The sequence below is a fragment of the Dysidea avara genome, chromosome 4 (genome assembly GCF_963678975.1).
Source record: "Dysidea avara chromosome 4, odDysAvar1.4, whole genome shotgun sequence".
NCBI classification, from domain to species: Eukaryota; Metazoa; Porifera; class Demospongiae; order Dictyoceratida; family Dysideidae; genus Dysidea; species Dysidea avara.
The window spans coordinates 10,413,124-10,440,839 of NC_089275.1; the positions used below are offsets into that span (position 1 = coordinate 10,413,124).

The following is a 27,716-nucleotide window of genomic DNA, read 5'->3' on the forward strand; positions in this document are numbered from 1 at the left end:
TATGCACACGAAAAGACCACACATGTATGTAAATACACATTACACAAACATGATCTCGAAGCATGACTAACATGGCACAATGCAGTGGAGAAAAGCTGCTCCCGGCCGTGAGGTCAGCATCATTCTGTAATATGAAAGAGCAGACATTCAGAGATCATCAAAACGTATATGTTAGCTTTGAATGTGTAACAGACATCAAGGGCGGATCCAGGAACTGGCAAGGGGAGGGGCACAAACAGGGAGCATATTGTCTTGTTATTTTTGAAGCAGTGTCTCACTGTTGAATTTACCATTTTGGCCTTTGCAGACGGTTGTGAAACCTTGAAAGCTGTTTAAAAGGTTATAAATGTCTTAAATACCAACAACACGATAATTAATCGTAGAGGTGCTTAGTACATATGAAGGCTGTATGACGATTTGACACTTGTTTGACTTTGGTTTTAGGTGAGTTTGCATGCAATAATATGCATATTTTGATGAGTTATATAAATTTTAGGCCTTTTAATATTTCAATCATTCAGTGGAAGTGGGAGGGGGGGCATTTGCCCCAAATGCCCCATCCTGGATCCGCCATTGGACATTCATGTCTCCATCAAAAGAGGCTATATGTGAAGAAAGCAAAACTTGGTACCTATATGCCTGCATGTATAAACTCACCTCCATCAAAACGTCAACACATTTCTCATGTCCTGTAAAGTAACAACACAACATCCTTAATGAAAAACACACACAATTAAACAAACACTTCACATTAAACAGTTACACAAGGTACGCACATCTTTCTTTTAGTAATCTGGCTACAGTCAATAGAACACACATATATACACGAACGAGATTACCATTGTAAGATGTCCAATGCAAAGGAGTGTAGCCTGTTTTGTCAGGGCAGGTTGGTGAGCCTCCAGCACGCAGTAAAGTGATAAGGAGTCCAGAGTGTCCAGACTGAGCAGCAAAGTGAACAGGAGTACGACCCTTGTAATCTCTATTGAGATACACACATTGGGTAAATACATAACCCAGAAAATATCTATGTGTATACAGTATATATTATGCAGTTGTGTATATAACACTACACATACAAATAGCTTACGAGACGGTGGGGTCAGCCTTGTACTGTATCAGAATCTCAACACACTCTTCAGTCCCATTGGCTGCCTAAATATAGTTTACAAAAAGTATTGAAGCCATAGCCAAAAATGTTCATCTGCGTTTACGTATCTAAATAGTTATACACAAATCCTACCCAGTCCTTCCCTTGTACATGTACTGTATGCATTCTTTAATGACATTAAAGCCATGTGCTAGCTTACAGCTGCATGAAGAGCAGTGTGAAGATTCTTGTCAGCACAATCAACCTGAGCACCATGTTCCACCAGAATTTGAGCCACACCAAAATGGCCATTCATGACAGCCAACATCAGTGGAGTCCTGAAAAAAAAATTTACATGCAAATATCACTACACTGATTTGCAAGTATGTATATGTATATGTACACATACATACATTAGATATATTTTAACGTACATGCATGTGTGTAGCCACACTGCATTCAACAAAGCGTGCCTAACACATACACCTTATACCTGCCATAACAATCCACACAGTCAATGTGAGCTGAATTGGTCATATAGCTCATCATTGTCTGCACACTGTCAGCATGTCCATTGCAAGCTACAGAATGCACCACATTAAAACCATGATCAGTGCATTAAATTTGTAAAAATCTAATGTGTGTAACATGCATGTAATGAATCTTTAGTTGTTCAACCATCATTACTTCAGCATTTGTCAAAAGTACCAAACAACTGTGGCTCCATCGTGTGGAACTTGTGACAACATAGACTGTTAGCTAACCGGCAGCATGTAAAGGAGTCCTTCTGGTTATGTTGTCTGCGACAAACAGTGTAGCACTGTTGGACAGCAGCAACTCCACAATGTCTCTGTTTAGGTATATAAATATATACACTAAACTGCTCTCACTAAACTGCACCTGTGGCCTTGAAAAGATGCTAAATCCAGGGGTGTACGGCCTAGGCAAGAAAAGAAGTAGTTATACGTAGATGAGAATGCATATTATAAAGTGTGACTAAGTCATACAGTCAAGCACACTTACCATTGTCATCCACAATGTCAAGGTTAATGCTGGCTCTTGACAGCAGTTCTTCAATGACCCCAATGTGGTTGTAGTAGGCCTATATACAAGAATGCATTGTAGCTGAGTGTAATATACAGCAGTTAGGACTTCATGTTAAGGACGTACGTATCTTACTGGGTAAAATATTTAATGTATTAACGTAGTTAACTCACAGCAAGATGAAATGGTGTAGTGGAGCAGTTGGCTGTACCAAATGCACTCCCATCACTCATTGAGTCCAGCAGCTATGCATAATAACATATCACAATATAGAATATTTGACAGTTATGTTCAACCTAAACAAGGAAAATAGCTATACACTACAACTAAAGCATACAATGACATTATAGCTCAGCAGGTGATTGATCACCATGCAGGCTGAGAACCTGGCTATCCTTTCCCCACGTAAAAATAAAACAAAAAAACTTGTTGCTGTATTAAGACTCCTATATTAGACCTATTTATATACTGTATTTTCAAGTCAACCTACTATTCGGACAGCATTCCTGTTCCCATTCAAAGCAGCATAATGTAGAGAAGAAAACCCTTTGTCATCTCTTTGAGCAGTCTTTGCAGAGTTGCGGAGCAGGTGGGTAACACAGCTATAAACAAATAAGAGAATTAAATTGGAAAACGCCTGGAAATAGTAAGCTATAGACAAGTTATGAAAATGATTATGATTTACATGCAAATGTGTGTCAAGGCGTAAAATTACATACATAGACCGTTGCAACCATCTCATACACTGTATCAATAAAGGTCAGAACTTACTTAGCATCACCATCACTTGAACTGGCACAGTGAAGTGGTGTCCTCTTGCTATTGTCCAAGACATTGACCAATGCTCCATTAGCAACTAAACTAAGCACACACTGGAACTGGGCAGTGGAAGCTGCATAGTGTAGTGGTGTCCTATAGCAGACATACAGATAATACAACATACGTACTTCAAACAAATAACCGAATTACAAAATTTTATATTGGAGAAGTGCCCCAACACTGTATCTATATACACACAATGACATATCTACACAATAATACCTCCCAGAAGCATCAACAGCATTGACATCACATCCTTCATGGATCATCATCTCCAAACACTCAACACTCCTATTATCAAAGAGGTAGAGTATAAACAGACAAAACACACATGTGTATAGATAGCTATACTCAGAGGTATGCATGTGGAGTGGACATGAACACCTTAACCAGTGCATGCAACTTGGACAAGCTTATAAATACTAGTGATGAACCTATACCGATACTAGTATCGGTATCGGCCCTATTTTGGCAGTATCGGACTTGTATCGGTAAAGCTATAAATGCCCGACACCAACCCATACTTTAAACGACGCCATTTAATTACTTTCTCATCAAGATGGCGGCATACATAGCGCATTGAATGGACATGAGCAAAAGCTGATATAAGCCATGAACTCCTTACAAGAAGCCAACTACTAGCATTATTAGTACAGTGGAAACTGAAGTAAGCCACGAAATAAGATTCATTGAAGCCATAAACTATTATCTTAGTGTAATTGATAGCCACAAAACCAGCAAACTGCAGTTGATGGGATTAGCAAATGAGTTTAGTAAGCTAAATCACTAGCTGTTTCTTGAGAGAAATGCCTGTGGGGCAAAGTATCGGTATCGGCCATTTCTTGCCTCAAATGTATCGGTATCGGATCGCTAGGGAAACGGTGCATCACTAATAAATACACACATGCCGAACGTGAGATAGCTAAAGAATAGACAACTTTCAGATATGGGCACAAAACTTTATCATTACCAATGTACAGTCACTTCTACAAAGGTATCAACAAAACTTATGCACTCCATAGGAAAATGCTAAAGGACAAAGGAAATGTTTGCACATAATAAATTATGTACTTTGATTGCTTGTAAGTTGACAACATAACACATATCCCCCTGTAACTTGATCTGAATCCATGAGTACACTTAAATAGGGTTTAGCTGTACCAGCACACGTACGTACATACATATATCTCCATACAACAATACATCAATAAAATGCTCAGCTGTTATCTACTGTACATAATGTAGCTACGCACCCTCCACAAGCTGCAGCATGGAGACAAGACCGACGATTGTCATCCAAGTTTGACATCACACTACGCTCTGTCACAAAAATAGAAGACACAAAAGCAGTAAAAAAATGCACGAGACTAAATCACAAAGAACAGTACTGAATTGGGATACTTAATTTTTTTTTGCATTTAATAAAAATTAATAGCCTACCATGAAAATTAATCTGGGGAACTTTAAAGAACCCCTACATGAATTTTGTTTCTCTTTTAATCCATACTTACCAGTAGATAGTAAATTCTCGACACAGTTGGAATAACCATTCAGACAAGCCATGTGAACTGGCAGCATACCACTAGCTCCCACCCTATGAAATGTTTATTGTAACATTTCTATTGCACTATACAATCCTGACAGTTATTAAAGAAAGTTGTTACAGTTGTTACAGTTCTATTAAAATTTCGACAACGGCCTTACTTGAAGATGTCAGCCCCATTACCAATGAGAGTCTTCACTACCACACCATGGCCATGTCTAGCAGCAATATGCAATGCTGTGTTCTTTTCACTGTCAGTTATCTCCACACGTGCACCTACGTATGTACACATTTGCAATGGCACTTTGTAAGTGTCATAATTTTACTTGTTATACAATAGCATAATCATGCATGTACACGTTGTGGTAATACATGGTGTTTTACGCACTAAACATGAAGGACTCACCATGGTGAATAAGAGTTTCCGTCCTGAGATAGAAGCCATGAATAGCAGTCATGTGCAGTGGTGTACGGCCATCTTTATCCTGCACACAGGTGCACATAGTTACATAAACAACATGAATGTAGTAAGCATAATATGTAACAGGTGACACTGTAACACTTTTACTGAAACAATACTATGAATCGCTTCAAATATCATCATAAAACCTAAACAAGTAGTGACTGTTAACATAAATGTGACCGTCTCAGCAAAAACCCACCTACAGTAGTTCCCACAAGCATGCATTTTGAAAAAAAAAAAAAAAATAGGCAAGCTTTTTATTCAAACCATCACTTACAGAAAAATGACTCAAATAGATTAAAAATATATGCCCTCTTATTTGCCTGCTCATGGAGAGTTAAAAAATCTGTAGCCCCAACAGTATGCGTGTTACTTTATGATGTGGTAGATGTAAACAAAATTGTCAAATCGTCGTTCTCCGTGCCATTGCAATTGTGTTTCCTCGCATCTCTCTACCTTCATTGGATCCTTAAACATATAGAGCGTATTCACAAAGAAATTATAAACTAGGCACTTAAAAGTATGGGTGGTAAGAAACTAGGGCTGAGCAATAGTATCGATAGTGTGATATATCGCGATAGTAAATCACTATCGTTATCGCGATAGTAGGGATTTCACTATCGTGATAGTTATGATAAGCTCAGATCTGCATTAAAATGGTATCAACAACCCTTCTATACTGTTTTACAGTTAATTATACCAGCTTTCTTACAAAGTAGTGGCCTATAAAAGCTATACCAAAGTACATATTCATCGGCCGCCCACACAGTTAATTAACAAATGTCCTGTGCATGCAAAGTAAGTTTCTATATGACTGCAAATCATAGCTATACAACTAAGACTTTGTTAAGAGCAAAGTGTTTCATAAACTATCGGGATAGTATTCACTATCGCAATATTTAATGAGTAACTATCGTAATAGTAAAATTTTTACTATCGCTCAGCACTATAAGGGAAACCCTATGCTACAACACAAAATATAATGTTTTTGTTCTTTCCACCAGATCTGGTACAGCAGCAGCCAATTCGTGGCTATATGTGGTAATCACCAGTGGATGGGTAATAGTATACCAGAAGTACAATCTTGTAGCTGGCCTATTTTCTGATATTGTAATAGAACACCCCATCTGTATACCCACGCATGTCACGATATGGCAGGCACTGTGGTGAATATTTCAAAAAGCAGACCAGCTACTCCATTGTACCTCTAGTATGTGTTTTCCATTAATAGACTGTGTAGTATATCCATTAATAGACTGTTGCCATACTGTACGAATTGGTTTTCTTTCTACCTTTGGTGTCAACAAACTATGCATGGGCCAAGATGAAACAATTCTTCCACATGTTTTCTCATCGTCACAAATGCACTGAACAGCCACTTAGTGGAAGTGCAGTAGTCGCCTATCAATAGAGAAAATAAAGTACTACAAGGATACGAACGTAATTAGTATGGTTTCTGAAAAAAAAGATCATGGAGCCCGCCAGGCCTATACACAAAATGAAGTGTTCCACTGCTACATCAGGAAGTAGACTAGGCCAGCTACAAGTTCATGCTTCTAGTACGTTGTTACCCATTCATAGGTGGTTACCACATAGTCACGAAATAGCTGCTCCTGTACAAGGTCTGTTAAAAAGAACAAAGAAGTAATTATTTCCTATTGTACCATTGGGGCTTTATCTACACGTCTCAAATAAATGCTGCACGTGTCTTAAACAAACGCTGCATTTGTGATGTCACATGAATATTCTCTATTCAAAACATCCAAGAAATGAACTTAAATGTGCTTCGGCCACTGTACTGTTGATTTACAGTCCCTTTAACAGGTGTTCTTCACCCCAAGACAGACTTCCCTTGGCTACCACCCCCAGCATTGGCTGTCAAGTGCTACACAGCTGGAGGGTACCAGCTACTGAAACAAATTACTCGAGGCTAGTGCCCTAAGACCAGCATAAATTCATCAGTAGGCTTGTAACTGGCTGTAGTCAAGTTTACTGTGTTTCAAGTTGTTATGGTAGATATGACGTGAAACTAAATCAAATCCAGTTGTACATGGACACTTCTGTCGCTATAATGGCACCTCACGCATACTCAAGTTTCTTTGCCTGATGCGTTATGATGTACTATAATTGACTAACCACAATACACTAAAATGATATCTATGTATTAAACAAAACAAAATCTGTCTAAATCACATGTACCAATCTATCCTACCAGTAGCAAGATCTCTCTACAGGGTGATTTGTTTCCAGCTCTTCTCTTTACAAGATGACTTGTTTCTAGATGAACTTTCTACAAGGCGATTTGTTTCTAGCTGAACTCTCTACAGGGTAATATGTTTCTAGCAGATCTTTCTACAGGGTGACTTGTTTCTAGCTGACCTCTCCACATGGTGGTTTGTATGTATGTATGTAGCTGATCTCTCTACTGGGTGATTTATTTCTATCTGATTCTCTATAGGATAACTTATTTCTAACTGATCTTTCTACATGGTGATTTATTCATTGAACTCTCTACAAGGTGACTTGTTTCCAGATGACCTCTCTACTGGGTGACTTGTCTGTAGCTAAATTCTCTACCAGGTACAGTACGTAGTGAACTTTGTACTGGGTGATTTGTGTGTAGATGAACTCTCTATACAGTGTGCATGACATTTTTGTCACTGAATCCTCTACCAGGTGACTTGCTTGTAGTTGAAATCTCTACAGGTGACTTTTTGTAACTGAATTCCCTACTTGCTTGTAACCACATTTCCACTTTATAGCTGAGTTCTCTACAGAGTTACTTGCTTTCTCTACAAGGTGATTTCTTTTGTAGCTGAACTCTCTACTGAGTGACTTGTTCTTGTAACCAAAGTCTTTAATGGATGATCTATTTGTAGCTGAATTCTCTATAGGTAACTTGTTTGTATCTGAATTCTTGACAGGATGGTTATGTTTGCAGTTAGCTAAATACTTACAGGGCAACCTGTTTGTAGCTGAACTCTCCACTAGGTATGTAACTTGTTTTCAGCCGAACTCTCCAAAGGCTTCGGCCTACACTATCAAAATCGGCACTGGGTACTTTATTGGTAGCTGAACTCTCCACAGGGTGATTTTTTTTTGTAGCTGAACTCTATACTGGGTAATTTGTTTGAAGATGAACTCTCCACTGTTTGTAGCTGGGGTGACTGGTCTGTAACTGAACTCTCTATAGGATGGCTGATTTCTCTACAGGGTGACCTGCTGGTAGTTAAAACTCTACACAGGGTGATATGTCTGTAGCTGAACTCCCTCTACGGTGACTTTTTTGTTGATGGATTCTTCACCTGATGACATTTTTGTTGCTAAACTCCCTATAGAGTGACTTTACATAGCTGAACTCTATACAGAGTGACTTGTTATGTAACTGAATGCTCTAATAGAGTAAATAATTATGCTCTAATAGGTGACTGTACATATCTCTATCGTGCTCTTTCTACGCACGGTTGGATTTTGCATCATAGTCATTGGCTATTAATCTGATTCTTCTATACTACTAATCGGTCTTCTATGACAATTATTCCATCTACAAATCAATATTCAGCTCATTCCCTTATGTGGTTTACCTGGTATAAACTTATGTTTTTTATTCACAAAACAATATTGCACAATTGTTACACACCTTTGGTTTTGCTTTATATGTATCTCCATGGTCTTTTTTGATTCCTTTCAAACCACCAAAATGAACTCCTATGATAACTAATCTATCTTCAAACCAATTTTCAGTTCATTCCATGAAGCGGTTTACCTTGTAGGCAGACAACAAATCATTCTATTTTTACATGAATAATCGGTCATCACTCCTAAAGTTTTTACTGGATCTGCACTAAACTTGATATTAAAATTCACTTTTGGAACCCTTTTAGGTGTGTCAAATTTCATTGCGATAATGTGTTTTATAACATTTCCAAAGTGTGCAAAAAAAAAAGCCAAAATTTTAGTCACTTGTATCTCTGGAGTCATTTTCTGGTATGTGAGCTCCCCTACCAGGCGAGCATCTCTACTGTACATTTTGTTGCAATCGGGTAAGAGATCACGGAGCTACATATGTGTGAAAATCGCATTCACTTTCTTCCTGTCAATAAACTTATGGCGTGGCATGTCGGCTTACTGGCCGCACGACAAACTACCGTCATTCTAGATTTTACCAATTCAGTGCATTAAACCTGGGTAAATCCATGTATTACTTTCCATAGAGAACATGTTAACAAAAATGCTACAATGGAAAGTTGTGGATAATTTATTATACTATTGTTGTTCTTCAGATAGTAAAAAAACATCCTGTGTGTACTAGAGTAACTGAATACTATTTGCACTAAATGAAGCTTGAGCACAACATGGAAACTTTTGAATGTTTCTTTGTTGAAAGACAATAATAAAATAGATGCTGAAACTGTTTACGTTATTCTGTCTGCATTCAGTGAGTATGTATACATCACTGTACGTACGTATATAATCAAAAACAAAACCACCACAAAAATACAGTGGCTGATTTAAGATACACAGACAAATACAAAAGTACTACGTATAACTGCTAAGAAACAGATAAGAAACAGGTTGCAGTACTTATATATGTTGACTATGTATACATCTAATCAAAAACAGCCAAGCTGTAAAAAAAGGTGCGGCCCCCAAAAAGGCCATGGTGAAACAAGATGTGAAATCCAAGGTGGCGGCCAAGAAATGGCTGTGATGGTAGGTTAATGGTTACATTTTAATAACAACAATTCAGGTGAATTTGGTGCCAAGACCAAGCGGCACAAAATTCACCTGAATTGTCGTTATTAAAATGTAACCATTAACCTACCATCACAGCCATTTCTTGGCCGCCACCTTGGATTTCACATCTTTTTTCACCATGGCCTTTTTGGGGGCCGCACCTTTTTTTACAGCTTGGCTGTTTTTGATTAGATATCACTTCTTTTTGTATTTGTATACTGCAAAGCCGGCCTATGGCTGGCTTTGGGGATTTTTTAACCCATGTGTTTTTTTCTTTACTACAGGAAGAAGAAAAGAACTTAAAGAAGAATTTTAGTACTTAAATTACTTTTGATTTCATTAGTAATTATACAAATTATATACATATATTTATTACATGCCCATTATTCCCCACAGGATATTTTTTTGCAGCTGATCTCTCTACTGGGTGACTTGAAATGTAGCTGAACTATATACAGGATGGTTTCTTTGTAGCTGAACTCTCTACAAGGTAACCTCTTCTAGTTGGTCTCTCTACAGGGTATTTTGTTTCTAGCTGAACTCTCTACAGGTGATTTGTTTGCAGCTAAACTCTCTACATGATGGTTTCTTTGTAGCTGAACTCTCTACAAGGTGACTTCGTCCAGCTGAACTCTCTGCAGGGTGATTTGTTTGCAGCTGAACTATCTACATGATGGTTTCTTTGTAGCTGAACTCTCTACAAGGTGACTTCGTCCAGCTGATCTCTCTACGGGGTGATTTGTTTCTAGCTGAACTCTCTACAGGTGATTTGTTTGCAGCTAAACTCTCTACATGGTGGTTTCTTTGTAGCTGAACTCCCTACATGATGGTTTCTTTGTAGCTGAACTCTCTACAAGGTAACTTCTTCTCTACAAGGTGATTTGGTGTAGTTGAATTCTCTACAAGGTGGTTTGTATGAGGCTGAACTCTCTACATGGCGGTTTCTTTGTAGCTGAATTCTCTACAGAGTGATTTGTTTGCAGCTGAACTCTCTACATGATGGTTTCTTTGTAACTGAACACTCTACAAGGTGACTTCTTCTAGCTGATCTCTATACAGGGTAATTTGTTTGTAGTTGAATTCTGTGCAGGTGGTTTCTTTGTAGCTGAACTCTGTACATGATGGTTTCTTTGTAGCTGAACTCTTTACAAGGTGACTTCTTCTAGCTGAACTCTCTACGGGGTAATTTCTTTGTAGCTGAACTCTCTATATGATGGTTTCTTTGTAACTGAACTCTCTACAAGGTAACTTCTTCTAGCTGATCTTTCTACTGGGTGATTTGTTTGCAGCTGAACTCTCTACATGGTGGTTTCTTTGTTGCTGAACTCTCTACAAGGTGAATTCTTCTACCTGATCTCTCTACAGGGTGATTTGTTTGTAACTGAACTCTGTACAAGTGCGTTTTTGTGGGTGATCTCACTGCAGGTTGATTTGTTTGTAGCTGAACTCACTAAAGTGTGATTTTGCTTGTAGCTGAACTCCTTGCGTTGTATCTAGTTTCTAGCTCATCTCTCTACAGGGTGATTTGTGTGTAGCTGATCTATCTGCAGGTTGATTAATTTGCAACCGATCTCTCTACAAGGTAATTTGTTTGTAGCTGAACTGTCTGTAAAGTGATTTATTTGTAGCTGATCTCTCTGCAGGTTGATTTGTTTTAGCTGAACTCTCTACAGGGTGATTTACTTGTGTAGCTGAACTCCTTACATTGTGTCTAGTTTCTAGCTGATCTCTCTACAGGGTGATTTGTTTGTAGCTGATCTCTCTACAAGTTGATTTGTGTGTAGCTGATCTTTCTACTGGTTGATTTGTTTGTAGCCGATCTCTCTACAGGGTAATTTGTTTGTAGCTGAACTCTGTACAAGGTGCTTTTTTGTAGGTGATCTCACTGCAGGTTGATTTGTTTGTAGCTGAACTCACTAAAGGGTGATTTGCTTGTAGCTGAACTCCTTACATTGTGTCTAGTTTCTAGCTGATCTCTCTACAGGGTGATTTGTTTGTAGCTGAACTCACTAAAAGGTGATTTGTTTGCAGCTGAACTCTCTACATGGTGGTTTCTTTGTTGCTGAACTCTCTACAGAGTGTTTTGCTTGTAGCTACTCTCTACAGGGTGATTTGTTTCTAGCGCTTATCTCTCTACAGGTTGATTTGTGTGTAACTGATCTCTCTACAAGCTGATTTGTTTGTAGCTGAATTCTCTGCAAAGTGTTTTGTTTGTAGCTGACCTCTCTTCAGGGTGATTTGTTTCTAGCTGATCTCTCTACAGGGTGATTTTTTTGTAGTTGACCTCTCTTCAGGGTGATTTATTTCTAGCTGATATCTCTACAGGGTGATTTTTTGTAGCTGACCTCTCTTCAGGGTGATTTGTTTCTAGCTGATCGCTCTACAGGTTGGTTTGTTTGTAGCTGAACTCTCTACACGGTGATTTGCTTGTAGCTGAACTCCTTACATTGTGTCTAGTTTCTAGCTGATCTCTCTACAGGGTGATTTGTTTGTAGCTGATCTCTCTACAAGTTGAATTGTGTGTAGCTGATCTTTCTGCAGGTTGATTTGTTTATAGCCGATCTCTCTACAAGGTGATTGCTTGTAGCTGAACTCCTTACATTGTGTCTAGTTTCTAGCTGATGTCTCTACAGGGTGATTTTTTGTAGCTGAACTCTCTTCAGGGTGATTTGTTTCTAGCTGATCTCTCTACAGGTAGATTTGTGTTGATTTGTTCATTGCTGATCGCTCTAAAGGTTGATTTGTTGCAGCTGAACACCCTGCAAAGTGTTTTGTTTGTAGCTGATCACTCTAAAGGGTAATTTGTTTGTAGCTGAACTCTCTCCACAGTGACTTGTGTGTAGCTGAATTCTGTGTAACTGAATTCTCTAGAGAGTGACTTAATTGTAGCTGAATTCTCTACACAGTGCATGACTTGTTTATAGCTGAACTTTCTTCAGCGTGACTTGTAATGTTCTGAATCTCTATAGTGATATATTTGCTTAACTCTCCACATGGTGACTGTCTTCTTGCTGAACTGTCTATAAGATTAACTGTTTGCAGCTGAACTCCCTACAGAATAACTTGTGATGTAATAAAATTCTATAATGGAGTAAATAAATTAGCCAAATGCTCTATTAGGGTGACTGTTCTATTAGAGTATCTCGATCTCGCATTTGCTACACGGAGTTGGCTTTCTAATCATAACTCAGTGGTTTGTAATCCGATTCTTCTGTACTACTGCAAGGACTTTCTATGAAGATTATTCCAGCTATACACCGATTTTCAGCTCATTGCTCTAAGCGGTTTGCCTAGTAGGCGTGAAAACTAATACCTTTTTATTCATAAAAATCGATCGCGTAATTGTGACACAGGTTGGGTTTTGTGTCATATCTCCGTGGTCTTTATCTTGATTCATTTCAAACCACCAAAAGGCACTCCTACGATGTTACTCCATCTACATAGCAATTTTCAACTCATTCCATGAAGCGGTTTACCCTGTAGGCGTGACAACAAATCGATCTTGTTTTACGCGAATAATCGGTCATAACTCCTGAACCATTCATCGGATTTGTACCAAATTTGATGCTAGGATTCGCCTTTGGACTCCCTTTCTGTGTGCCAAATTTCAAGGCGATAGGAGTACGCGTTTGCGTGTTATAGCAATTTTTGCAAGTGTGCGAAATGACGAAGAAGAAAAAAAAAAACGAAGAAAAAAAACGAAACTTTGGCAGCTCGTATCTCGGAAATGTCTGGAGCGATTTCCTTCAAATTTGGAATGTAGACTCCCTTGGCTGGCGGGCAACTGTGTAGCAAATTTGGTTCCAATCAGATAAGTGATCACCGAGATACAAAGATGTGAAAATGACGTTTTCGTTCTTCCTGTCAATATACTCACGGTGTGGCGCGCCGGCTTCTTGGGCCGCACGACACACTATCGTGTGTCTTGATACTGTACACACGTCAGTATTTGTATACTGTATTTACATCTAACCATACTTTGTTTTTCTATACCTAAATTTTTTCTATATTTAACACAAAACCCATACACAACAATTACCATACATTGTAGCTACGGTATGTGTCCATATAGTAGCTGTAAGCTGTCATGAAGCAAAGGTTAGGCTAGTTTTAAGTGATACTTTAAAGTGTCAATCTTTATGATACCTACTATACAATACTACCATACTGTATGATTGGCAATTCTTAGGTCATCATGTTTACACTTCCACTGCTGCTACTATCATCACTACTTCACATTACAACTAGTAATGTCTACAATGTGACACCTGATGATCACTACTACCCTAACACTACATGTCATCATTGTCATAACCTACAACACTACCTGCTCAATACCACCAAATACTTCACCTCTAACACTCAACTATTCTTCCTAACAGGACTACATCATCTTCACACTGATCTCATCATACAAAATGTTCACAACATTTCACTCATTGGTAGTACAACTAATGGTACAACACCAGACACGGTCATCCAGTGTAACTCATCAGTTGGTATTGTAATGACTAATATTACTAACTTGATAGCAACTAATATAACAATTAGGAGCTGCTTGGGTAATGAATATAACAATGCTACAGTCTTGATCAAACAATGTACAAATGTTCAACTGAGACATGTCGTGATAGAAGAGAGCCATAACTCATATGGTATAGTTGGCATCAACATTTTGGGTGACTCACATTTCTCCTATATCACAAACAATGCCATGATAACTATTTACAATGACACTACAGTGGATATGGAGAATCACAGTCTTACAATAGACCACTATCACATTAATGATATCAACAATGCTAAAGCAAAAGTAAAGGTTACATTCAACCAGCAGACTTACAAAGTGAGAGTTAGCTTCATAAATTCATCAATTCAATTCAACTATGTAATATTTCATATTCGCTACAATAACACAGGACTAGGAAAGAGTACTGTTATAATCAAATCATGTAGTTTTTCAAATAATCATGATAATTTATTGTACATAAAATCTTATACGATTCAACAAGGTAATGCTGTATGCCTTGAGAATTGTTCAGTTTCCAATCATTATGTAAATCCACACATGAATAATGGAGTTATTCATATAAAAAGTGGTCCGGATATACACATTGCCAATTGCAGGTTTACTCAAAATAAGAATGTAGTGATCCTTACAAAGGTAGCATTTATATGGATGCTTACATTTACTACTAAAGTCACCATTACTAATACAACATTTTCGCATAGCATAGGAAATTTAATAAGAGGATTTGTCATGTTAGAAAACGTTGACCTACATCTAAGAGGTCCAATAATATTTAAGAACATAAGTAATTCCAGCAGCATCATTGAACTGAGATATACTAACATCACAAGTTCTAACTACATTGAATTTGCAAACATTAGTACAGAATCAATTTTTGACTACCAACTTTCCCATCTCCATACATACCCTGTTATTTATATGGAGGAGTGTACCAAACTTAATATCACTCAAAATAATGTTCTCAGTTTTGTGTCACACAGAACCACTGAACCAAACCTGTATGAGCATCCACCTTGTTACTTCCAATATTTAAGTGATGTGTCTTTAGATGATCAGTACAGCTCTCACAACTATTCTATACTATTAGATGACAGTAATAAATGGTTACTACAGCGCATTGTTAAGAACCTGCCTACTACACACTGCAGATGGCTACCAGGATCAGCGTTTAATACTGCGATGCCACTTGAAGTGAACAGTAAATACATAAGATATGTAAACCAATCCGGGATATACAATTCACCATCACAATTAATTGTGAAAAAGAAGAACCTATGCTTTTGTGACACTGAAATATCTTATGATTGTTACAAAGATTTGTTGGACGCCATATATCCTGGTCAAACAATGACACTAAATATTCATCCAGAAAACGTAAATACACCAAAACAATTCAAATCTTATAATAGCATAATAATAATCACTGTTGTGAATGATGCAGACTGGCTACCATCAACAGCTTGTATTGTAACTAATTCTTCCGAGTTAACAAAAACCATTAAAAACGGCATTCGTACATCATTAAAATACACAATCGCATTCCCAACACAAGGATGGTGTGAACTATACCTTAAAGGATTTAGTGATGGTGATGATGTAACAGACATTTATTACATTGAACAACTGCCATGTCCACCTGGTTTTGTCAAGAAGAATGGTGTATGTCAATGCCCTTCATTTCTTTACAAGTTTAATATTAAATGTAATATCAATGATCAAACTTTACAACGTCCAGCCAATATATGGATAGTACCAATACCTCATAAAACATACAGCCTTTCACTACACTGTCCATTCCACTACTGCCTACCTTACTCATCACATCTTCACTTCTCCACTCCTAACTCACAATGTCAGTTTAACAGATCTGGTATATTGTGTGGACATTGTCAACAAGGTCTCAGTACTGTATTTGGTTCCTCTCACTGTCAACAATGTTCAAATATCTACCTGTTTCTAATTGTACCCATTGCAATAGCAGGTCTTGTGTTGGTGTTACTACTCTTTATTCTCAACCTCACAGTAACTGATGGAACTATCAATGCATTTATTTTATACGTTAACATCATCATTATCAACACTCCAGTGTTCTTTCCTCCATCAAGCGAAGTTACACCAGCCCACACATTCATTTCACTAGCTAATCTTGATTTGGGTATTCAAACATGTTTCTACAATGGTATGGATGACTATGCTAAGATGTGGTTACAATTAGCATTTCCCTTCTACCTCATCTTCATTGCTACATCACTCATCATAACAAGTCGTTACTCCACTACAATACAGAGGCTCACTGCACGTAGAGCACTACCAGTACTTGCTACACTCTTCCTATTGTCCTATACTAAAATACTCCTTACAATATCCAGTGTTTTATTTTATTACTCAAAAATAATCCACTTACCCAGTGAACATACAACAATGGTGTGGTCAGTCGATGCTAATGTACCTCTGTTTGGAGTTAAATTTGCCATATTGTTTATAACATGCATTGTGTTCTTCTCATTTCTACTACCATTCAATATTATTCTCCTGTTCACAAAAACCTTATCAAGATTTAAATTCATCAAAAAATTTAAACCACTACTGGATGCTTATCAAGGACCATACAAGATCAAATTCTACTACTGGACTGGTATACAACTTGTGATAAGAGTTGTATTCTATGGAATATCATCACTGGATAGGAATATCAACCTCACCATTAGCATTATGTTGCTTACTATCATAGCAGTATTGCAGGGATGGTTTCGACCATTTAAAATAAAATTTAAAAACTTGAATGAGTTAATGTTTATAATTTATCTTCAAATGATGTTTCTCACTTTGTTGTACAGTCAAGACACAGATACTTCTACCAATATAGTGGTTGCCATAGCTGCAGTTCAATTCACTTTCATTATCATATACCACATCATCACTTATACTTGTAATGGAGTGATTAGACACAGGATACAGAAGATTGCAGCTACCACAAATGTACAACTCGCTATGTTATTCAATCTAGGGAAAGTTCGCTACTATGAAGATATACATGTACCTCCTAAAGTATACTTTAACAAAATGAGGGAACCACTTGTGAATTTTGACTTATAAAAAGCATAATGCAATGACCCTCAAGCATATTTTATAATTTCGATTTTTCATATGTACATATGCACACACCAGTAGCATTGTGAACTGTTACAAACGTACACTATTATATGTATGCATTTGAGTAATTCACACATGTTTCCAAGCACATACAAACATTTATTTATAGTTACATATTCAGCTGGATTTCTGCACCATAAGCACATGATATATTTATAAAGTGATTCCAGAAAACCAAGGCACATAATCGCGATGGTGAGTAGCAATTAAAATTGCTTTTTGAACTGACAGTCTGTAAGCAGTCCACCATGTCATGCATGCATGAAACTAAGTTTTTCTGCAAAGGACTATACTAGACTAGTGCTTGTTTGGCATGTATCACACTTAGTCAAAGCTTGCTTGCTAAAGGAGAAAACTTTAGTAACTAGTGAAATAACCAGAAGTGTGTATCACCATCATTATTGTCTTCATAGTGTACTCATCTAGTACCCAGTATTATCTAGTATTGTCTTCTAGTACCCATGTAATTTGTCATCATTATCAGGGCACACAATAGTGTGTTGTGTGGTCAAAGGAAACCAACGTGTTCGGGCACACGACAAGCGTGCATTTTACAGGAAGCAAGTAATGCTATTTTCACGCCTTCGTGTCTTAGTAACAGCCAGTGTTGGGTCTCTACTTTTAAAGAGCAATATATTACTTATTACACGTCACTGCCACTGCGATGAAATGTGTTACAGTTATATATTGCTATAGTTTAAAAGTTTATAACTAGTAATAATTATGTTATATTACATATTAGATAATGTATAAAGATACTTCATTAGGTAATATTTAAGTAACAGGTAGTAATGCACTACTTCAGTAAAATAACTATGCAATAGATATCGCTAGCTTAAGAAATGTAGCGCGTTACTGTATATTAGTTCAGTACTGCAATACGTAACAATGTTACATAACACATTACGCCCAACACTGGTAACAGCTAAGCAAAAATAGTCAATAAAAGTCACTCAGGGTATGACATCTTCTGTTTTGGGGTAATTCAATCCAGTGATTATACATGTCTTCAAAGTTTGTCGTATTTTCTTCATATTTTTTCTGCTGATAATTTTCTTTCCAGAATACTGACAAAAATTGTCATAACTAGTGCAAGCCTTATTGGATTCTTTTCAAATTTGGAGGAGGGTGTAAAAAGAGCATATTATAACACATTTACCTTCTAATTTGTGTACAGATTGGTAGAAGTGGAGCATACAGTACTGGTGTGCGAAATAACGGTTGGTCACTGGACAGTTTCCGGAGATTTGTGGTACGATAAACTCGTCATTTATTCGGAAGTTATGTCAGGACAAGCAAAACAAAGAGTTTTAACAAGAAGAACTGTAGATAAACGGATCGTTGAAAATGAAAAAGACTTGGACATGACTGTTTGGCTGAAGTATGATGCTGTCAAAGGTGACCGCAAGCACGTGTCAGCTCTGAAGTGTGCCATCTGTATTCAGTTTAACGAACAGTTAGTTTCACTTTGAAATTACAACCTAGCGTTTATTAATGGCTCTAAGAACACTAGAACATCAGCCTTCAAGGACCACGCAGACAGGGAAATGCACAAGTGCACAATGCCCTTGTACTGGAAGCAGCACTCAACAAATATTTGTGATTACGCGCCTATCGCTAAAGCATTGTTGCAACCATCGATGGACGAAGCCACCAAGCATAAGTTGAAGCGAAAATTCAAACTAGCTTAGAGTAAAGTATCAATTATCGGATAATATGATGTTCGGACAGCTGCCACCCACTTCCTGGAAATCCTGCAGCTTAGGTTATTGTACCAAAAGGTAGGCTACAATAAGCAATAATTATCCTCCAACAATCAGCTTTGTGTGATTAAAAGTTTAAGAGTTACAGCTAATAGTATGCTTAGTCCGATAAAATCTATGCTCGGATAAAACTATCAGTTGTCGGACTTTGATTTTTACTACCAGTAAAAAATGTCCAATTTATTTCAAATTTGTATGCGATATACCTGTACTCATTAGCTATTAATGGCCAAAAAATGGTTTCGCTATCTTTAGCATAGAGGGAGTACGAGCCCCCCAATCTTTAGCGGTATTGTCGGACGCCCTCCGCTTTAATTTAGCCATGCCCACCAATAGAGTTCGTATGCTTTTGTAACAAATGCACCAGTGCTAAACCACAGAAGAAGGTAAATAAATATCTCTCAAGAGTAGAGGTGTGCTTTAAAGTTGATATTCAGGATATTTCCATTGGAACGCAGTATTTTTGACTCCTAAATGAAGGAGATGCGCGCAAGGTGGAAAAATGAAGTTATGCAAAACCACCTTCTGACCACCTACATATGCTAGTCTTGGTGTCCTATCACAAATACTGTCACGAAAATTGAAAGGCTTTTCTTTCTCTACCTTATATGGGTGAAACAAAAAGGACGAAAATGTTGCTTTGTGCATCCATAGAAGGTAGAAAATGGAATATCTTTTCATTTCTAGGTGGTATTCGCGATTGAGGCACCAAGACTAACAAATGTGGTTGGTCAGAAAGTTGTGCCTCGTAATTTCATTTTTCCACCTAGCGTGCATCTCCTTAATTTAGGAGCCAAAAATACTGCGTTCCAATAGAAATATCCTGAATATCAACTTTAAAACACACCTCTACTCTTGAAAGATATTTATTTATCTTCTTCTGTGGTTTAGCACTGGTGCATTTGTTGCAAAAAGCATGAACTCTGTTGGTGGGCATGGCTAAATTAAAGCGGAGGACGTCCGACAATACCGCTAAAAATTGGGGGGTTCGTGCTCCCTCTATGCTAAAGATAACGAAACCATTTTTTGGTCATTAATAGCTAATGAGTACAGGTATATTGCATACAAATTTGAAATAAATTGGACATTGTTTACTGGTAGTAAAAATCAAAGTCCGACAACTGATAGTTTTATCCGAGCATAGATTTTATCGGACTAAGCATACTATTGGCTGTAACTCTTAAACTTTTAATCATGCAAAGCTGATTATTGGAGGATAATTATTGCTTATTGTAGCCTACCTTTTGGTACAATAACCAAAGCTGCAGGATTCCCAGGAAGTGAATGGCAGCTGTCCGAACATCATATTGTCCGATAATTGATACTTTACTCTATATGGTAACAAAAGAAATCCTATCTTTCAAAAAGATGAAGCCTCTATGTGATATTGAGGAGAAACACAGAGTAGAGATTGGAGCTAGCTACCGGAATGATCATGGCTATGCCTTGTTTGTGGAAGCTATTGCTGCAGATCTACAAGGGAAACTGAAAGAGAAGATGAGTAACATTAAGTTTTTCTCGTTGCTGTTGGATGGTAGCACTGATTGCAGCAATGTGGAAGAGTTATTTTTAGCTTTTTTCTCTGATCCATACAGCAGTGCTGAGGAAGGCACAGTGCATGTTAGGGATAACCTTTTTTGCAGTACATCACCTTGCACATGGGACTGGAGAGGGTTTGTATGACTGTGTGAAGAAATCTCTGATGTACATGGGAGTAGAATGGAGGAGTTAGATGGTAGGGCTAGGATGTGATGGCACCAATGCTAACATAGGAAGTGATAGTGGTCTGAAAGAGTTACCTCCTGAAAAACATCCTATGGTTAGTTGTTTCCTGGTGCTTTGCCCACAGGTTGGAATTGTCCATTAAAGATGCTTTGAAAGATACTTGCTTCAAAGATATTGTTGTTGCAGATTTACTATGTCTATGAGAATTCACCTAAAAAGTGCCATGAATTGAAGGAGATTGTCGACAACCTGAAGGAGTGCTTGACAGAAACAGAGATGCCTATGAAAGGAGGTACTAGGCCACCCAGAGCATATGGAACAAGGTTTGTTTCTCACAAAGCGGCTGCATTGGCACGGTTAATTGACAGATACGGAGCTTACCTGAATCACCTAACGATGTTGTCACAAGACAGAAAAGCCAAGTCAGATGATCAAGAGAAATTAAAGGGCTACGTGTTACGATGGAGAAAGTCAAAGGTTTTGTGATTTAATGACGTTTTAAAGCCTATCGGAATACTCAGCAAAATATTACAATAGGAGGAGCTGTGCATTGTAAGGGCTATTGAAGCGCTCTTAAGAACAAAGAAGAGTCTAGAGGAACTTAAAGTGAAAAATTTCGAAGACTTTCCAACTGTCAAGAAAGTTCTAGGATGAATTCAACAAAAAGAAGCCTCCAGTGGCAGTAGTACAATTGTCACATACCAGGGTACTGATTTGCACTTACACCCACAAGCACTTTCATCTTTGAGTAAAGATTACAAAGTCTGGCTCAATGATATAGGTAAGTGTCTGGTTAGTAGGATGAAAGCTCAAGATGAAGAATTGGTCCTTTACACACATGCCATGACGGTTTTTGCTACACAAGGCTGGGAACAAATGACTTCTCCTTCTTTCGGGCATAACTCATTACAGGCAATATGCCATCACTTTAGTGTGCCTTTAGAGAAGGCAGACATCGGTGTTTCCACTGTTCAAGATGAATGGGATGACATGGTCCTGTACAGCAAACAATACAAAATGACTACAAGGTTATCTGGTGGAAGTTGTTCAATTATGTTGATGCGAAACACTGGTGTAATGTATTAGGCGTTACTGAATTATTGCTTTGCCTTCTCTTTCAAATGGTCACCTAGAAAGCATCTTCTCACAGTTGAAGATAATCAAACATGACAGCCGTACTCATCTATCTGAAGACTGACTTGACCAACTTGTACTAATCAAGGTTGATAGTCCACCTGTTGAGAAGTGGGATGCCTCCGATTCCCTAAACATGTGGTATGAGGAGAAATCTAGAAGAGTGACCGCTACACCAAGAGCTTCCACTAGCAATGCATAAGCACATCAGTCAGCCTCAGGTGATGATGATGGTAAAAGTGAACCATTTTCAATGGATGAGTGGAAGCAGTGGATGCAAATAATATAAGCATTGGTGAAGATGATGATTCTGATGCTAGTCTAAGTGATGAACTAAAAATAGGTACTGATGAAGTTGTACTCACGTAGTTACTGTATACGTAACTTGCAAACTGATCACTTACTTACCAATTTCTTGACTTTTGTCCACTTCTTGCACTTATATATGTTCATGGTGCCTAGAGCAGATTTTTCATCATCCACAAATTGATTTTATTCAAGCAATCCATCTCCATAAGTTGTACTACATATAACTCTGTGCCATTCTGAATATGTGTTGATCGCTGAACACTAGTACTCCCATATCTTGAATGTGTACTGGTAGCAACATCCATAATTAACACAAGTGGATGGAAAAATTAGCAATTTTAAATGACCACAGTAGAAAGAAAAAGCAATGAAACAAGGGAAGTTGCCTACACATGTAACCACACTAGTGCAAATTTATTCCTACTTTAGTCATGGTTATAGCTAAAGCTATCCTGAAACAACTAAAGTAGGGATAAATTTACACCAATATGGTATAAGCAACTCTACTTGTTTCATTTCCTTTTCGTGGTCCCTACTCAAATTTAAAATTCTAATATTGCATATCGCATCAAAAGAAGGAATGGTCCAGCTATAAATTGTTGTCTGAAAAGTGAAGTATCTATTATGCTTCATTGTCAGCTATGTCCAGCCTGTTACACAGCATTATGAATCAAGATCTGTTTGAAAAGTGCCTCTGCAATTAAAATAGCTACTATGGAAAATATGGATGATTTCCGTTATGAAGGGAAGCCATCTCGCACAACCTTGAATAGTGAAAAAATCAAGCCAGTAGCCTTAGCCATTATTGAGTTACACTTGTCTGAAGGCATCAGTTAGTCATTCAGTCACTATAAAATTCTGTTTAATATATTTATTTTAAAATTCCATAGCAACTTGTTGAAAGCGTTTCGGGTTGATCTGAAGGCTATTTTAGGTTTATATAGTTTTACCTAACCAACACTGCCTCCTCCTCATCAGGGAAAAGTGAGGGTGGTTTTTGAGTGATGTTTTTCATGTGCCATACCCAAACCTTTGTGGACCCTACTATACAGTGATCCACAACAGCAAAAAACATGATGTTAATCGATTCAGAGTATCAATGTAATTGTTAAAATGTGACCGAATTTGACAAAACAAGGCTTCCACACACATCCAGTTTTATGACTTTGAAGGACAATAACTCGATGAAGGAGCATGTAATTGGTTAAAAATTTTGACCTGTTATTTACTGGGAAAGAATTGTGTAAAAATTTTAGGTAAATAACTTACTGAGTAGTCAAGTTACAGTTTGTTAAAGTCAGAAAATTGGATGTGTGGAAGCCTTGTTTTGTCAAATTCGGTCACAAATTTTGGCTGCAATGCATTTCAGGTAAAATGCAGCTCTAGTGTGTGGCCATGATTATACTGAAAAATACAAGCAATTTACTATAAACATGTTCTTGCTACACACCAACATGTTTTCATGTTCATTTATATGTTGAATGCATGTAGAGCTAAGAAGTGTACGTTTGTAAGGTTTCCTTGGTTCAAAGCTTTTCAAAAATGTTAATAATGGTGGGTTTACCATTGTAATTTTTAATGGTACCCATCCTAAAATGAAAATGCATGAAGTAAAGTATTACCACACCAAATTTGGTGCTTTTATCACAAAGTGAACGATCATATGACTTAACCGCCTCACTACAGGTGAATTTGTAATAAATATATATTAAAATACGCATTATTTTCATGAGATTCATAAACTGATCTTGACCTTAGTATTTAATAGAAGTATGGCTGGTTCCTACACATTGTCAGTGGAATGGAGGAGGGGTTGGGGGGAGGGAGGGGGTGGGGAATTTGCCCCAAATGCCTCATCCTGGATCCGCCATTGGTGCATACATCAACTGTGACAATCTGAAAAACCAATCATGCAAACCCTTGGTACCATGTCATTACCATTATAACATTTTAAACTTTTCACACAACACAAAATTTGTACAATATAGTACAATACTGCATAAACCTCTCTACAAAGTACCTAATAATATACTACAAAATGTGTACAGTTCAACATTCACACTCCTGTGCTTAATAGCTAGTCATTTTCTTTCTTAGCATTCAGCATAGCTTGCAAGATGCAGTCTAGACACTCAGCAATCTTTATACTTGGAGCACAGCACAAAATTGGCATATAACCTAATGATGATGATGATACACATTACATGTATAATAAAATCACCTTACAGTGTTACACTGGTAGTGTTATACAGTGCATCTATAGTCGAATATTTATTCATTCAATGTATACAAGCATACATTAAAGCTATTACATTAATCATGTTTACCAGAGACACTGTTTGACCATAAAAAAAATCTTAGATAAAACTTGTAGATTTAGTCCATGCCGGAACACATGCAGTAACTACAAAACTAACTGCCAGCTAGAGTCCTCCTTTGTTTCAAGAATATAGCTTTAGAAGGAGCACTGGTAAAGAAAAAAACTGAATCTACTTCAAAGCAGAACGATAACTGACTACATAGCATCATACAGTACGATTGTTACTGTATAGTAGGGAACACAAAGGAGTAGGCATGGCCCACAGAATAATATCGCCCAAAAACCAGCCTCAATTTTTCCTGACAACGATGAGGCAGTATTGGATAGGTAAAACTAAGTCCAAACAAACTTTCAGATTGACCTGAAACGTTTTCAACAAGTTGCTACAGAATTTTAAAAATGATTTATTTAATGGAATTTTCTGACTGACTGCCTGACGCCTTCAGACAAGTGTAACTCGATAATGGCTAAGGCTACGGGCTTGATTTTTTCACTGTTTGACGTCGCTTCAGCCCGACTGGTGCCTTTTGGCATACCGCAGTATGTACAATGCATTCTTCATGGACTTACCAGTGTCCTCCTTTGTGTCCCATTCATCTTTGCTGACAGTGAAAAGTGTCAATTTGGTGGTAGCACATGATGGCTTCCCTTCATAATGGAAATCGTCCGTATTTTTCGCAGTGGTTATTTTGATTGAAGAGGTGCTTTTCGAACAGTTCTTGTTTCGTACTGCTATGTAACGGGTTGAACATAGCAGACAACAAAGCATAATTGCTACTTCACCTTTCAGACGATAATTAATATAACTGGGACGCACAGCACCATTTCTTTCTTTTAATATATGCGCAGATTGCAGAGGTGCTTTTCAAACAGTTCTTGATCCGAAATTCTGTGTAACCAGTTAAACATAGTTGACAACGAAGCGTAATGGATACTTCACCTTTTAGATGATAATTGATATAGCTGGGGCGTGCGGTGCCATTTCAGATGTGTTATGTGTGGGTTCACCAGTCATAATAAGTATTTACAAAAAAAGTTAACAAACAAGTACACAGAAAAATTTGGAATTTTCAACTAGAGTAGGGACCATAACACAGCGATAAAAAGTACTGAAACAAGTTGGAGTAGGCACCATATTAAATCACAGTAAAACAATAAGAAGTGTTATATCCCTACTGTGCTCAAGATACCATAATGGAAATGCACAGTAGGGATATAACACTTCTTTGCGATTTAATATCGTGCATGCTCCAACTTGTTTCAGTACCTTTTATCGATGTGCTATGGTCCTTACTCTAGTTGAAAATTCCAACTTTTTCTGTGTACTTGTAATAATAAAGTCTTTCATTGCAACTGATGTCTTCACTGTTGCTACTTAGACTTTATATCAGTGTCTTGCTTATCCCACCAAAGACTGCCCAAGACATGCACTATTAGCTGGTGTCAATATAGCCACGGTATGCATTTTTTAAAGGCACAAAGTAACTTTACTTTTGTAGTTTGCAATACCCACACTGTATGGAGCATTGCTATACCTGTACTCACATACTGTAATTCTAACTACTCTCTCATGTATATATTTTCTTAAGGGGTGGTCCACAATTTTCTGCTTTTTTGCAAGCGTACAAAGAGTACTCCTTTTTCTAACCCCCTACCCCCCAGCCCAAAGCATACTGCATAGATGTTGACACATGGATGTATTGTATAGCAGGTATTTGTTTTATCTTTTAGGCATCTTATCATTTTAATGTTTTTGAAGTTGATACCCTGAAAACATTCCTACACATAACAGGCATTAGTACTTGCAGCTGATGCACATTTGCAAATGTGTACATACACATCATAGAAACAGTTCTTGGCTATCTTCAATGTGTTCATACAAAACCATCCCAACACTGGCACACTGCAGAGATAGGTTTTCTCTATAGGCAACCCACAACTACCACAACTATGTAGTGTAAACAAATTAGTACCCACATAATCCAGCCTCCCATACCCAACAGTATTCCTAAACCCACAACAACACCTTCTGCAGGTAGAAAACAAAAGCAACAAGCAGTGTAGCTACAAGCTATTCAGTTGTAACCGTTTATCAGTGTTAATTGCTAGGCGAAGACTAAAGAGAAAGAAAAGTAAGTGCTGTTATAAAAGTATATAAAGCCTATAGTACGTGTTATCACGCTGATAACCGTCTTACCAGTAGATTCATAAAACTTCTTTTCATTGGTAGCTAACCCCAGCTACACTGTTTTCCAGAGTTCACTGAGTTGCTGAAGCACAATTTCGTCCAATCATGCGTTGGCTTGGGCCCATGCATTAACAATATCAGCTCACTTTAGTCCACCGTTTATAATTGGACACTGAATAAGTAGCAGTAGAGGTTTACTACTAGAGCCTTATCACTACATTCGGATTTCTTGCCAACTCATATGATCAACATTTTAAAAAAGCGTACATGCGATTTTATCCCCTCCCCCTAGTGTATGGTTTGTACGCTCGCAAAAAAGCAGAAAATTGTGGAACACCCCTAAATGAATTGCTAAATGTTTTTCATTGTTTCATAGCAGGGATAAAATCACCCTTGTTATAAAATGGTTCTAACTATTGAGAAACATGCATTATTGTAACATACTGTACGTACCTAATATTACATGGCCTGCAAAACTACTTTATTACCTTCGTTATCCACTGAAAACAAATCAGCTCCTCTTGTCACTAGATTCTGCACAACCTGCACACAACCACTCCTGGCTGCCACATGAAGAGGCCTATGATAGTTATTTGGCATATTGTTCAAGTATATAATTTTACAAAAAAAAATTATGAAATACATATCTAATTACTTAGAACAAGTTGAATTAAAGAGGTTGGACACATACAAATTACACAAAATTCATTTATAAAGGTGACCTCAATATAATACAGTAAAGCATTGTTATTCCATTTATAGAATATGTACAGTATGTATGTACATGACAAGTTTGGTAACTTATTAATTTCACCCAGGGCTCAAGCATCTTTACAAAGTACATTGAAACAAATGTGAAGTATACAATCTGAATATTTAACTAACCCTATTGTTTTT

General features: G+C 37.5%; 2 protein-coding genes across 5 annotated transcripts in view; one reads left to right on the forward strand and one right to left on the reverse strand.

Annotated features, from left to right (window-relative positions):
* The window catches only part of LOC136252679 (serine/threonine-protein phosphatase 6 regulatory ankyrin repeat subunit A-like), a 63,209-nt gene that overhangs the window by 6,310 nt on the left and 29,183 nt on the right, over nt 1-27,716 (reverse strand). The window contains exons 13-29 of one of the 3 annotated variants that reach the window (XM_066045234.1): nt 4,903-4,981; nt 4,658-4,772; nt 4,465-4,547; nt 4,207-4,273; nt 3,176-3,244; nt 2,906-3,046; nt 2,625-2,736; nt 2,308-2,379; nt 2,114-2,192; nt 1,991-2,030; nt 1,855-1,940; nt 1,584-1,671; nt 1,311-1,428; nt 1,091-1,155; nt 840-982; nt 658-689; nt 72-124 (exon numbers count right to left, since the gene is read on the reverse strand). In XM_066045234.1, coding sequence (XP_065901306.1) covers nt 72-124; nt 658-689; nt 840-982; nt 1,091-1,155; nt 1,311-1,428; nt 1,584-1,671; nt 1,855-1,940; nt 1,991-2,030; nt 2,114-2,192; nt 2,308-2,379; nt 2,625-2,736; nt 2,906-3,046; nt 3,176-3,244; nt 4,207-4,273; nt 4,465-4,547; nt 4,658-4,772; nt 4,903-4,981 — 1,442 coding nt within the window. Of the gene's footprint in view, nt 1-71; nt 125-657; nt 690-839; nt 983-1,090; nt 1,156-1,310; nt 1,429-1,583; nt 1,672-1,854; nt 1,941-1,990; nt 2,031-2,113; nt 2,193-2,307; nt 2,380-2,624; nt 2,737-2,905; nt 3,047-3,175; nt 3,245-4,206; nt 4,274-4,464; nt 4,548-4,657; nt 4,773-4,902; nt 4,982-24,242; nt 24,490-27,307; nt 27,400-27,716 lie in introns of those variants that run through there. The other 2 variants (XM_066045233.1, XM_066045232.1) reach the window with 2 other exon arrangements.
* On the forward strand, nt 3,518-17,542 carry LOC136252678 (uncharacterized). 2 transcript variants are annotated; one of them, XM_066045231.1, is made up of 2 exons: nt 3,518-3,620; nt 13,886-17,542. In XM_066045231.1, the coding sequence occupies exon 2, from the start codon at nt 13,892-13,894 to the stop codon at nt 17,321-17,323; it is 3,432 nt and encodes a 1,143-aa protein (XP_065901303.1). In that variant the 5' UTR covers nt 3,518-3,620; nt 13,886-13,891; the 3' UTR covers nt 17,324-17,542. The 2 variants fall into 2 exon arrangements, with proteins under 2 accessions (XP_065901303.1, XP_065901302.1); XM_066045230.1 differs by lacking the exon at nt 3,518-3,620 and adding an exon at nt 9,469-9,533.

Bases quoted from the DNA above. Each gene is read 5' to 3' on its own strand.
- LOC136252678 (XM_066045231.1), top strand. From the start codon at position 13,892: ATGTTTACACTTCCACTGCTGCTACTATCATCACTACTTCACATTACA.